Source organism: Coregonus lavaretus (genome assembly GCF_964263955.1).
Source record: "Coregonus lavaretus genome assembly, chromosome: 13".
NCBI classification, from domain to species: Eukaryota; Metazoa; Chordata; class Actinopteri; order Salmoniformes; family Salmonidae; genus Coregonus; species Coregonus lavaretus.
The window spans coordinates 6,801,414-6,814,184 of NC_140000.1; the positions used below are offsets into that span (position 1 = coordinate 6,801,414).

The following is a 12,771-nucleotide window of genomic DNA, read 5'->3' on the forward strand; positions in this document are numbered from 1 at the left end:
GGACATATCTTTTTAAAAATGTGTGTAGGTCACCTAAATCATCAGAAAAATTGCCCCCCCTGAGAATTTTTTCAGGAGCCGCCACTGCCTAGGAGACAGAGAAGAGATTATGCTTGGAGTGATTAAGTGGTAGTCTGGGTACCAGTCTTTTTAGCTAACATTCCATTACTTGTACTCCTTGGCATATGACACAGAAAAAGCTACAAGGAGTGGAATGTTAGCAAAAAAGACTGGTACCCAGACTAATTAAGTGGGTTCAGATCACAATCTCAAGAAGTCAGACTAGTGTGAACCACTAGATGGCGCCATAACTTTCTGGTAAAACCATGGTTGGCACCAACACTCCTCCTGCTGAGAGAGAACGAAAAAGGTAAAGCTACATTTACAATTTGGACTTGAAAGGTATTTGGTTGATTTGACATAGAATAGCCTGTGTCTCCTCACCAGTAGATTTCTTCCTGTAGTAGATCAGTCCAGCTGCTATAAAGACCACCCCCAGCAGCAGCCCACAGGCCCCGATCACCATCTTATTCCTCTCAGGCTTAGGCAGGGAGGGGTCTGTAATTACACAAACAATTAAGACATACATTTTATAATAAATAGCCTTATAAACCCTCCCACCCAAGCACTCGTATCTCATTCAGACACTCCTAGTCCACGCATACACACACACACACACACACATACCCCAGTCATACAGTTTGGGCTCAGTGAGGCTGAAGTGCTCCACCATACAGGTGATTCTCTCTCCAGATGTGGGCGTGTACTCCAGGTGGGAGTGGATCTGGTAGGTCCAGTCCCCATTGGCCAGCTCCTCTGTGGAAGTCACATTTGCGGTCACTTCCTGTCCGTCCCTTAGCCACGTCACTCTGATGGGTTTGGGGTAGAAGCCGTAGGCGCTGCACAAGAGCATGGCCGGGTGTCTGGTACTGAACGGCTCCACTGACCTCAGTCTGATGTAGGGCTCAACTGGAGAGGGAAGAACACACTGGGTTCTTCAGGGCTCGCCTCATGCTCTTTTCACAACGTTCATCTGTCTCATCTAATATGTACTCCTCCTTATCACTACCATTGAGTATGTACTCATACATTCACCTCTTATCTAGTATGTACTCATACATTCACCTGTCTTATCTAGTATGTACTCATACACTCACCTGTCTTATCTAGTATGTACTCATACACTCACCTGTCTTATCTAGTATGTACTCATACACTCACCTGTCTTATCTAGTATGTACTCATACACTCACCTGTCTTATCTAGTATGTACTCATACACTCACCTGTCTTATCTAGTATGTACTCATACACTCACCTGTCTTATCTAGTATGTACTCATACACTCACCTGTCTTATCTAGTATGTACTCATACACTCACCTGTCTTATCTAGTATGTACTCATACACTCACCTGTCTTATCTAGTATGTACTCATACACTCACCTGTCTTATCTAGTATGTACTCATACACTCACCTGTCTTATCTAGTATGTACTCATACACTCACCTGTCTTATCTAGTAAGTACCCATACACCACAGGAACGTTGCTGCTGCAGTATTTCTTCATTTCTTCTCTCCTCTCAGCCAGAAAAGCAGGGCCTTTGCAGGCCGTTTCAGTGAAGTTCTTCATCCATTGTGTGTATACCGTACATTCTTCTGTTGTGCTGTTGTATTGTACCAGTAACTTCTTATTGCCGTAGACCTGTATCAGAAACTCAACATCATGGGGATCCTTGGAGCTGAACCCACACCTCATCTCATAGTGTCCAAAATAGCCATCTGTCAAATAAACAGTCACAAACAAGATGATTTCTGGAGGTCTCGTTTCTCTTCTTTCATAATATCATCTGATCAACAGACCAGAGAAATCAAAGAAATCCTGTGGATTTCACTCTTTACTTATCTATGTCTGTAGAAAGATTATAACATATAATAATTCTTTATCAAAATACAAACATGTTCAGTGCACAATTTCATCAGTGCACGATTACAAGAACACAGAGGATGACACACTTTGGCCAATATACTTAAATCAAGGGCGGAATTGTGGTGTAGATATTGGAGGGGGGACGAACAGTAGACGGGGGGGGGTCCTCCCCCGCAATGTTTTTGGACATTTTAAAATACATTTCCTGCGATTCTACACAGCTTGACATGATTTATTATGCTTCTCTTGAGGGGTGTTTTGAGGGATATATGGAGGGGTATTTTAAAAACACAGTAGAAGTGGAAGAAAAGTGTAAGCGCCCCCCCTCCCATAATAAAAATATATTTTTGGTGGAAAACATAAACAGCTAACTTCCTGTATTTCAAATGTTTTTGCCATGGGGCAGAGAGAAAAATGTGCAGTTTATAATGCTATTCTACACATTTTGTCATGAATCAGAGACAATTTTGCAGTTTGAAAGCTAATTTCCTGCTATTATAAACATTTTGCCATGTGGCAGAGAGAAATATTTGATGTTTTATAGCTCCTCTCATGCTATTCGTCACCTTTTGCCATGAGGATGAGTTTTTTTCTTCAGTTTTAAAGCACATTTCCTGCTACTCTACACATTTTGCCATGAGGCTGAGAGAACATGTTGCAGTTTTAAAGTAACTGTCCAGTGAAAATCTCACTGTTAAAAGTGAATATTCAGTTAACTCATACCCAGATAATGTTGTTGACTCATCCTATACTTGTATTTGTGGCCAAAGCATAAATTAGAGAAAAAACACTTAAAAAACCCCAACTCAAACTTGTATCTCAACAGACCATTCAAAAATGCTTGCTATTTCCTCATAGACGATGATGTCATCCTCTTGAGGAGGATGATCTGGCCAATCAGCAGTCTACTCGCATTAATATTTTTAATGACTGGTATACGCCCACACCATTCTAACACAGAAAAGCTGCTTTTTAAGATACTTAATAAATTTAAAAAATAGGAAGGAAAACGATTTCACTCATATTGTAATTAATTATGGATCATATTTCATAGAAATCTGGAAACACTGGACAGTGACTTTAAAGGTCAACTTTTTGGGCAAAAAAACAACGGCTTTAAACTGTATAACTGATCAACGCACCATCAAACCAGGCCATGTAAAGTAAAAAAATAAATAAATGGATGAATAAGATATTTGGCTATAGAAGTGCCATTTCTTACCGATCTCTACAGCTTCCGTCCAAAAACAAATCCTGTGAAATGATATCAACACATACTTGATATCTACAAGTGGCTAGCTTAGCTAACGAACTAGCTATGTCGGTCACGGCACGCATGACCACAATGACAGCGATGAACCACCAAAGGCACACCCCATTTCTGTTTAAAAAATTTAGAAAGATGAGTTGGAAAATTTTTCGTGCCCAAAGTTGACTGTTAAAGCTAATTTCCTGCAATTCTACACATTTTGCCATTGTTTATGACATGTTCATATGCTATCTTTTTTTATTTTAAAGAAATGACATGTCCGCCCATCCCCCGTGGCAACTTTGCCTATGACTTCAATCACTTCAGTCTCTCTGTACAGAGACCATAGTCAACATTAATCCAACATTTATCTCAATACTGCAAGTGTCTATAATGGCAGTCATTTTGCAAAGCTCAAGACGATAACTGAGACTTTGTGTATCTTGATCAATTCAAAGTCATTCTATGGTTCCTGTCGAACCTGATCACATCTATAGGACATTAGCAGATTTTTACTCACCTACTACAGACAGAGAGGAGAGGAGCACCAGGTGTATGGAGGAGAAATTCAGCACAGACATGTTTACGTCTCAGAGTTAGAAACCTCCTTCTGTGTCTCTATGTGGTTAATGTCGGCCTGTGTCTATAACGGAACAGAACAGAATGAGGAAACAGCTCTAAAGTCTTACAGGAAGTCATTTGTTATCATATTGCTATGCTCTCTCTCTCTCTCTCTCTCTCTCTCTCTCTCTCTCTCTCTCTCTCTCTCTCTCTCTCTCTCTCTCTCTCTCTCACTCTCTCTCTCTCTCTCTCTCTCGCTCTCTCTCTCTCTCTCTCTCTCTCCCTCCCTCCCTCCCTCCCTCCCTCCCTCCCTCCCTCCCTCCCTCCCTCTCTCTCTCTCTCTCTCTCTCAGCATATCACAAAGCACTGCAATTCATGACTGATTATGTGTAATTACGTTACCAGCTAAAATATTGTAATCAGATGACAGATTATTTTGAGAAACTAGATGATTACTTCTTGGATGACTTTTAAATTCAGGAAGGATGTTTGTGAAAAAATACATTATGACACTTTCTGTTTTCTCAATAACATTCAATTCAGCATTGAAAAAAGGTGCAAGTTTAAGTTTGTCCGCCTGAGCGAGTCCTACCACAAGTCAGAGACCACTATGATGACACATCAAATGTGTTGGATGGATCCTTTTTGTCTTCTTCTAATGCCTCTTAAGGGGAAAGTAGCGAAACAGCTCTAAAGTCTTTCAGGGAGTCATTTGTTGTCGTATTGCTATGTTCTCTCTCTCTCTCTAAGCATATCACAAAGCACTGCAATTCATGACTGATTCCGTGTAATTACACACTAAATGTGTTGCATGGATCCTTTTTGTCTTCTTCTAATGCCTCTTAAAGGGAAAGTAACTGAAAGTAATCAGATTACGTTACTGAGTTTGTGTAATCCAAAAATTACATTACTGATTGCAATTTTGGACTGGTAACTAGTAACGGATTACATTTAGAAAGTAACTAACCCAACCCTGTTCATGATTAATGATTTCTTGACACCAGGAAAAGTCCCATAGCGATTATTGCATACAATAAAACTCTTATTGCCATCACTGTGTGTAAATATTAACCAACCTGCTACTTTACAGTCTTGTTTGGGTTTCTATTGTATTGGTCCCACAATAGCTCAGACATGTTCTCCCATTCTCACTCACAGTTTCAGTACATTGTATAAATCCTTCATACTTCCTCATGTGATCACGCTCTCTGTAGCCGATGTGAGTAAGACTTTTAAGCAGGTCAACATTCACAAGGCAACAGGGCCAGACGGATTACCAGGACGTGTACTCCGAGCATGCGCTGACCAATTGGCAAGTGTCTTCACTGACATTTTCAACATGTCCCTGACTGAGTCTGTAATACCAACATGTTTCAAGCAGACCACCATAGTCCCTGTGCCCAAGGACACTAAGATAACCTGCCTAAATGACTACCGACCCGTAGCACTCACGTCTGTAGCCATGAAGTGCTTTGAAAGGCTGGTCATGGCTCACATCAACACCATTATCCCAGAAACCCTAGACCAACTCCAATTTGCATACCGCCCCAACAGATCCACAGATTATGCAATATCTATTGCACTCCACACTGCCCTTTCCCACCTGGACAAGAGGAACACCTACATGAGAATGCTATTCATTGACTACAGCTCAGCGTTCAACACCATAGTGCCCTCAAAGCTCATCAATAAGCTAAGGACCCTGGGACTAAACATCTCCCTCTGCAACTGGATCCTGGACTTCCTGATGGGCCGCCCCCAGGTGGTAAGGGTAGGTAACAACACATCTGCCAAGCTGATCCACAATACGGGGGCCCCTCAGGGGTGCGTGCTCAGTCCCCTCCTGTACTCCCTGTTCACCCATGACTGCATGGCCAGGCACGACTCCAACACCATCATTAAGTTTGCCGACGACACAACAGTGGTAGGCCTGATCACCGACAATGATGAGACAGCCTATAGGGAGGAGGTCAGAGACCTGGCCGTGTGGTGCCAGGATAACAACCTCTCCCTCAACGTGATCAAGACAAAGGAGATGATTGTGGACTACAGGAAAAAAAAGAGGACTAAGCACACCCCCATTCTCATCGACGGGGCTGTAGTGGAACAGGTTGAGAGCTTCAAGTTCCTTGGTGTCCACATCACCAACAAACTATCATGGTCCAAACACACCAAGACAGTCGTGAAGAGGGCACAACAAAGCCTTTTCCCCCTCAGGAGACTGAAAAGATTTGGCATGGGGTCCTCAGAGCCTCAAAAGGTTATACAGCTGCACCATCGAGAGCATCCTGACTGGTTGCATCACCGCCTGGTATGGCAACTGCTCGGCCTCCGATCGCAAGGCACTACAGAGGGTAGTGCGTACGGCCCAGTACATCACTGGGGCCAAGCTTCCTGCCATCCAGGACCTCTATACCAGGCGGTGTCAGAGGAAGGCCCTAAAAATTATCAAAGAATCCAGCCACCCAAGTCATAGACTGTTCTCTCTGCTAATGCACGGCAAGCGGTACCGGAGCACCAAGTCTAGGTCCAAAAGGCTTCTTAACAGCTTCTACCCTCAAGCCATAAGACTCCTGAACAGCTAATCATGGCTACCCGGACTATTTGCATTGCCCCCCCATCCCACCCCAACCCCCTCTTTTACACTGCTGCTACTCTGTTTTTATTTATGCATAGTCACTTTAACTCTACCCACATATACATATTACCTCAATTACCTCGACTAACCGGTACCCCCTGTATATAACCTCCCTACAGTTTTTTTCTTTAAAACTGCATTGTTGGTTAAGGGCTTGTAAGTAAGCATTTCACTGTAATGTCTACACCTGTTGTATTCGGTGCATGTGGCAAATACAATTTGATTTGATTTGATGTTTACCACACAACTGATAGTTATTGGTAAATTGTGAAATGACATTCAAGTTCGTGATCATGTAAGTATTGATGATGGAGGGGTGAATTACCCACTTGCAGTGTACAATGTTGTAAGACGGGGGAACAATTAATGAATGCGATCCATCATGTATATTATTGCTGAATGTCTAAGGTTGGGTGAGATCATATTTATGATACCTTTGATTGTTCTGAAAAAATCATTTAGATTTTATTGACAGGAACAAATGTGAACTGTTACAGAGTAGCTCTTATATAATAATATTATTCACACTGGCGTACCACACACCCCTGCAGCCCCCCAGGGGGGGGGCTATGGGGGCCTCAATATTTTCTCTCAGCCTCATGGCAAAATATGTAAAATAGCATGAGATTAGCTATAAAACTGCAGACTGCAGTTAGCATAAAACTTTTAAGAAACTGTGGTACACGACTAATTCTTTGTCACATTGTTTACATACAACAGCAAAATAGGACTTTTTCAATTTAATATACATTACCAGTCAAGAGTGTGCAAAGCTGTCATCAAGGCAAAGGGTGGCTATTTGAAGAATCTCAAATATATTTTGATTTGTTGAACACTTTTTTAGTAACTACATAATTTCATATGTGTTATTTCATAGTTTTGATGTCTTCACTATTATTCTACAATGTAGAAAATAGTAAAAATATATAAAAACCCTTGAATGAGTAGGTGTGTCCAAACATTTGACTGGTAGTGTATGTCACAATTCAGTTGAACTGTTTTCCTTTGACGTAGAGGAATGTTCCGGTAGCCACCCCCAGCAGCCCCAGAGCCAGGCCCACTCCACAGAATACAGCAGGACCAGCACTGGACCCACTCACCTCACTGACCTCATACTCTGGGGGACAAGAGGAGAGAGGTGCCATCAAAACCAGGAAGAAATACATCTTTCAAAGATCATATATTGCAGTGGCAATACTTCATGGGGAAACATTACCCTGAGTTTCAGATTTTCTTATATCTGAGGGGCCTCTAAAGACCCAAGATAATTGAGTAAATACCCCATTTAGAGAAACAGTTTCTCACCCCAGAACCTGGTTTTGGGGTCCTTCAGGGCCGTGTGCTCCACAGTGCAGGCGTAGACGTCCCCCTCCTGTGGGGTGAAACTCAGGGTGGAGAACTGGTGGAACGTTCCATCTTTATTAGGATAGTACCGACTGAGAGACGCTCCCTCAGTCACCTCCAGGCCATTCTTGGTCCAATTAACTTTGACAGGCGGGGGGTAGAAATGATTGGCAAAACAGATAAGGGTGTTCTCCACCCCCAGCGCCTCCTCATCCCTGGGGTAGATGGTGCTCTCAGGGGCATCTGGGGGGTGGGGAATACAACCACTCGCTTTAAAATCAATCTCTCACTGTAATGCATAGGCATTTTTGTCACTTGTTATTTCACAGAAATTTTCGAAAAAGTTTTAATTATTGTCATAAAGTTGATTTGCTTTTTACCCTTTATCTCAGGTGGAGACTTTTCGTGGAATATCCAAAGAGCCAAGACATCCCGACACAATCGTCTGCCTTTGACTGCATTCTTGTAGAAGTTATGAACAACAGTGGAGCCTGGGAATGGCCCCAGGAACTCAGGCAACGTCCAAACTTCCTGTCCTCTCTGGAAGTCAGCATATAACACTTCCTCCCCATCCACCTGAACCTCCGCCTCTGCCTCCACCTTTGTCTTCTCAAGACAGCCCAGCACATAGACAACCTCATGAGGAACTGGAAACCCAAACAGATAATACATAAAAGTTCAGTTGAGTGATAAATACACCAAATCATTAACACCAGCTTCAATCTTTACAATGTGATTGATTCAAATACTGGTTCAAAGTCAGTTTTAAACCGTTATCACACTTTCTGTACTCAGTACTTTGAAGGAAATAGTATGATCCTGGCCCTAATTCAATTGGAATTAGATCAATAAAATACTTACTTTCTGTCGAAGTGCAGACGACCGCAGTGAGAACGACAATAGCCACAGAGAGGTTCATCTCAGTTTGTGAGCGTGTGGGAGAACTCTGCCGAGAACAAGGCACTGACACAACTCTTCCTCTCTTTCACTTTAGTCTCATCTACAGATACTACTGCTGAACATGCGTTATCTAGACTAGAACCAATCAGAACATTTCTTTCACTCTTACTGTATCCAGGAAGAAACAGTTTACAGACCATGAGAGTCGAGGACTCCTCTGGTGAACTAAGCACTATATTCCTGTTTTAACCACCTTATACCACCTGGAGGCACTGTCATCACCTACTGTATTTCTCTATTTAGAACTTAGAAGGCTGGATAAATCCAGTCTTCTTCTATAGGCTTTTTGATAAACCCTTTGAAATCTTGTTTGTTTTTCCTGGCCCAGTCAAAGCTGTCTGTGAATGGTCAAACACAGCTCAGACTAGACTGAACGATAACAGATATACCCAGAAAGACACAAGCAGAGAGATACAGTACAAGCATGATCTTGTGTCTCTCTGGGTAGCTCTGTGTAATCTTCTTTCTGGCTAACTGTCATTGATAAGCCTTGTCTGAGTATATCTCAACGTGGTAATTCACTTGATATAATTTACAATGACTGTTCTGAAGGCTTTGTGGGATCATACCGGTAGCTATTGTTACTTGTGTTTATTCAAGGAGTCTGACATATTACTGAGGTGTGGCGTCTGCGTTGTAGCCAGTACAGGTGTGGTAATTAAATAGCCTAGTCTCTGAGTTGCAATACAAGTAAGGCTCCATAGCTCAGTGGTTAGAGCACTGGTCTTGTAAACCAGGGGTCGCGAGTTCAATTCTCGCTGGGGCCTGACATATTTTGGCCCAGCTGATTTGTGACCCCGAGGCCGGTAGCACCTGTTGTCACACAACAGCAGCAGCCATTGGACTGTTGCTCTCTACAGTTAGCCAGCAACTCAAACTAACCCTGCCCCGGAAAACACATTAGGAAGTCTCTTTCTGCATCTCTCCTCTACTCAATTCCCTAGCTTATCTCCCTGTCTCGTCCCCAAGCCGAAAAACAACAGCATCCTTGAGAGAAACTCATCTTTTAAAGCTGTCATATCATATCCTTACAGCAGGTGGTAGTACAGAGTGATTACAGAATGTGCCACAACTAGTTTATTGAGTAAGGATAATAAGTATTTTGTTTTTTAAATAAATAAAAAAAACAGGTAACAATATGTTGAGTGTTGTGGTGTTATCTAACAGAGGGCAGATAAAACAAGTAGCAACACTATCATCACACAGCAACATGAGAAACACATAGAAACGTGATGATTTCAGACAGATCATGGAGCAATCATCATAGGAGGGTCAAGTTATTCACTTGTTTGTTTTTCCTGTAGACAGTAGCTAACTCAAAAGGTCTGTGTAGACAGCAGATAACTCTAAAGGTCTTCAATCTACTGAATGTGTTCATCAAATCCCCATCATGACATCGGCCAGATTGGGCGTGATACAGTCTCTTGACACTACAGACGCTTCCTTGTTGTTGAAATGGGGTCCAAGGTCTCTATTGGTTTTCAGTCTGTGTGAGAGTGTGAGTTCCCTCTCTTTGTAACAGTCCCTGTTGGTCCCTCTCCCCGAGAGTCTCAGACGCCTCCTAGACAGTGGAAACTGATCAAAGGTCAGTGTTGTGTTGTTCTCCCTAATGGTCAATGTCCCTCCCTGGCCAGGACAGACACTGGCTGAACTCCCATCTCCCAGCAGGCCTTGCGGTCAGGGTACAATGCAGGTGGCCTTGCGGAGCGCCAGGTAACCGGTGACGGCGTCAGTGGGGAGCAGGCGCAGGAAGGAGAACTCCTCAGATGACGTGAACCTCAGCTTGGTCTGGGGGTCCGTGTAATTGGCCTGACACATGGACACATTGCATAATGCAGTGAGTGTGTTTAGTTCAGCTGACACATACAAAATGACAATAGCTCATAGGGTGTCCATAAACATGTGTGAGGACTGGAGAACAGTCTGTATGTGTGTGTGTGTGTGTGTGTCAGTTACTCACAGGGAGTCCAGAGATGTCTGAGTATTTCTTGGCTGGCTTCAGGGAGGGGGGGGCATCGATGCTGTAGTCTGAACACAGCAGGGTCAAAGGTCAAACTCAGGCAATCAGAGAAGGCTCAGAAAGTATCAGGTCAGGTGTAATACTGCACAAAGAAGTAGCTTATAGTTACACAGCCTTCTGTTAAAATCCCCAAAATGAGCAATCATTTTCACTGTAAACATCTTTCAAAGCAGAAACATTGATCCAAAACATGTTTCACACACAAAATCAGACCCACTCACAACTGGGGTCATTGACCTTCCAGGGTAGAGTCCGTTCCACTGACAGGATCTGTTTCAAGTTTTTCCAGGTTCGGTTCTTTTTTCCTGCTGCAGCTCCCCCTATCCCTGAATGCTGTAGAGAAAAATGGGGGGAGAGAGAGGAGTGAGGCGAAGACAAGTGAGTGAAAGACAGAAAATGCTCTATCAACCAGTTATCATTTCACAAGTGCTCCCCCCAGTCTGCTCACCACAAATATGGGGTCTTTGAAGGGCAGGGGTTTGGCTGCAGGGTCAGTTGTGGCTGGAGCTACAGCGTCAGACACGCCCACTGCCTTCCCCTCAGACACCGCCTCCACTGCAGCCACCTACAGGGGTGGTTTAGCAGGACGCAACGTTTTGTAACGTTTAGATTGAAATATGCTATGTTTATACAACATGCCTCTCTGACATGTAAAATAAGTAATCACGTAGGCTCTATTCGTGGCATTTCTATCTGCAACGTTGTTTGGCAACTGAACGTGGCCCAGGGGACAGCTCAGCTGTTACATAACTAGTTACACCAACCAGTTTGGATAAAGTGCAGCCAGCATTACAAGCATTATGTAATCTCTCTACTTTTCAAGTTTGAGTGATCTTTGGTGTTTAGAAAAACAAAAGAGATTGATTATATTTTGGACTGCAGAATGTAGATCATAGTTTTCACTGGGACTTAACTGGAGATGTTAAATACGAGGTTAAAAAGTGGTGAAGTGACTCTATAACTGTATTTTATTGTAATGGGAGGACCTCTTACCACGCCCACTCAATTTTTGGTACTGTTTCATCGAAATCAGAAACATTTTAATTGGCCTGTCTATTCCTCTGCGTATGTAGTAGCTTGCTAGCTAGCTAACTTGCAGCGAGGAAACTACCTGAGCTTGTGTCTGGTTTGCGATGGGCTGCTTCTTCTTCTTGCTGTTGTTCCCACTGGCCGGTAGAGCAGGAGAGGTGGCCGTGTTAGCAGGTCGCTTCTTACCGCGGAGCCCGGCCGGGCTAGAAGCCACCACCAAAGTCTGTGTTTTACCAGCTGGCGAAGCCGTCACCGTGACTGTCCCTGCTACACCGGCATTATGGTTCGGAGAAGCCATTTCTCTGTAAATGATTAACGGAAGAAATAAAATGTTCATAAACACATGTTCTATTGTCTTTGAAAATATTTTCGAGTAATCGTCCCGCGGATAACCACTTCCGGGTCAAAACAATTTCTAAGGGCCTTCTTCTGCTTCTACTTCTTCTTCTTTTTTTAGGCTTTATGGCAGACTACAACCTTTTAGTGTATTGCCGCCACCTACTGTTTGGCTGTTTATCAGCCTACTATTCTGTATTATGAATTCATTACACTGTGAAAAATTGCCCTACCAACTAATGCAACACCCATTAAAACCTCACCACCACTCCACTACTTAAACCCTATCTGATCCTACACCAGGCCAACAGCCTGGGAGGACGGGACACTATCGCTAACAGCTTGTAACTGTTCTGCAGTACAATCATGTACACTCAAATACTTATCTGCAGCTGCCACCACAACATCTATCCTCTGTGATTTACGTCCCATTCCTGCGGAACGTACAGTTGAAGCTCATTTAATGTAGCCTACTTCTACACAATTTAAAAACTCTAAAATGCTATTTGGAGAACAACAAAAACAAACAAAAATGTCCCCCAGACATTATCACCGCAATATTAGGTTTATATTAGGTTTTATACTCAACCTCATCATACATAGGCTACATTGACTATTTTAGCCTACTTGTGGAACAGTGCATACAGTGCAACATGAAATAGATGCATAATACACGCTAAGGGCGACTTCAAATACCGACATCA

The 12,771-nt window shown here is 43.0% G+C and overlaps 3 protein-coding genes across 3 annotated transcripts; all 3 read right to left on the reverse strand.

Annotated features, from left to right (window-relative positions):
• Positions 1–265: 265 nt before the first annotated feature.
• On the reverse strand, positions 266–3,809 carry LOC311139509 (H-2 class II histocompatibility antigen, E-S beta chain-like). Its single transcript, XM_084174393.1, has 5 exons — positions 3,700–3,809; positions 1,510–1,782; positions 688–969; positions 445–558; positions 266–351 (listed from the first exon to the last, which is right to left on the reverse strand). Exons 1-5 carry the CDS (start codon positions 3,758–3,760, stop codon positions 296–298), a joined length of 786 nt encoding a protein of 261 aa, XP_084030519.1. The 5' UTR covers positions 3,761–3,809; the 3' UTR covers positions 266–295.
• A 3,014-nt stretch (positions 3,810–6,823) lies between these two features.
• LOC311139636 (H-2 class II histocompatibility antigen, A-Q alpha chain-like) lies at positions 6,824–8,720 on the reverse strand. Its single transcript, XM_084174547.1, has 4 exons — positions 8,584–8,720; positions 8,103–8,369; positions 7,684–7,965; positions 6,824–7,495 (listed from the first exon to the last, which is right to left on the reverse strand). The coding sequence occupies exons 1-4, from the start codon at positions 8,639–8,641 to the stop codon at positions 7,365–7,367; spliced, it is 738 nt and encodes a 245-aa protein (XP_084030673.1). The 5' UTR covers positions 8,642–8,720; the 3' UTR covers positions 6,824–7,364.
• Positions 8,721–9,746: 1,026 nt separating this feature from the next.
• LOC311139684 (INO80 complex subunit C-like) lies at positions 9,747–12,130 on the reverse strand. Its single transcript, XM_084174603.1, has 5 exons — positions 11,814–12,130; positions 11,151–11,267; positions 10,924–11,035; positions 10,643–10,710; positions 9,747–10,491 (listed from the first exon to the last, which is right to left on the reverse strand). The coding sequence occupies exons 1-5, from the start codon at positions 12,066–12,068 to the stop codon at positions 10,360–10,362; spliced, it is 684 nt and encodes a 227-aa protein (XP_084030729.1). The 5' UTR covers positions 12,069–12,130; the 3' UTR covers positions 9,747–10,359.
• Between the last annotated feature and the right edge of the window lie 641 nt (positions 12,131–12,771).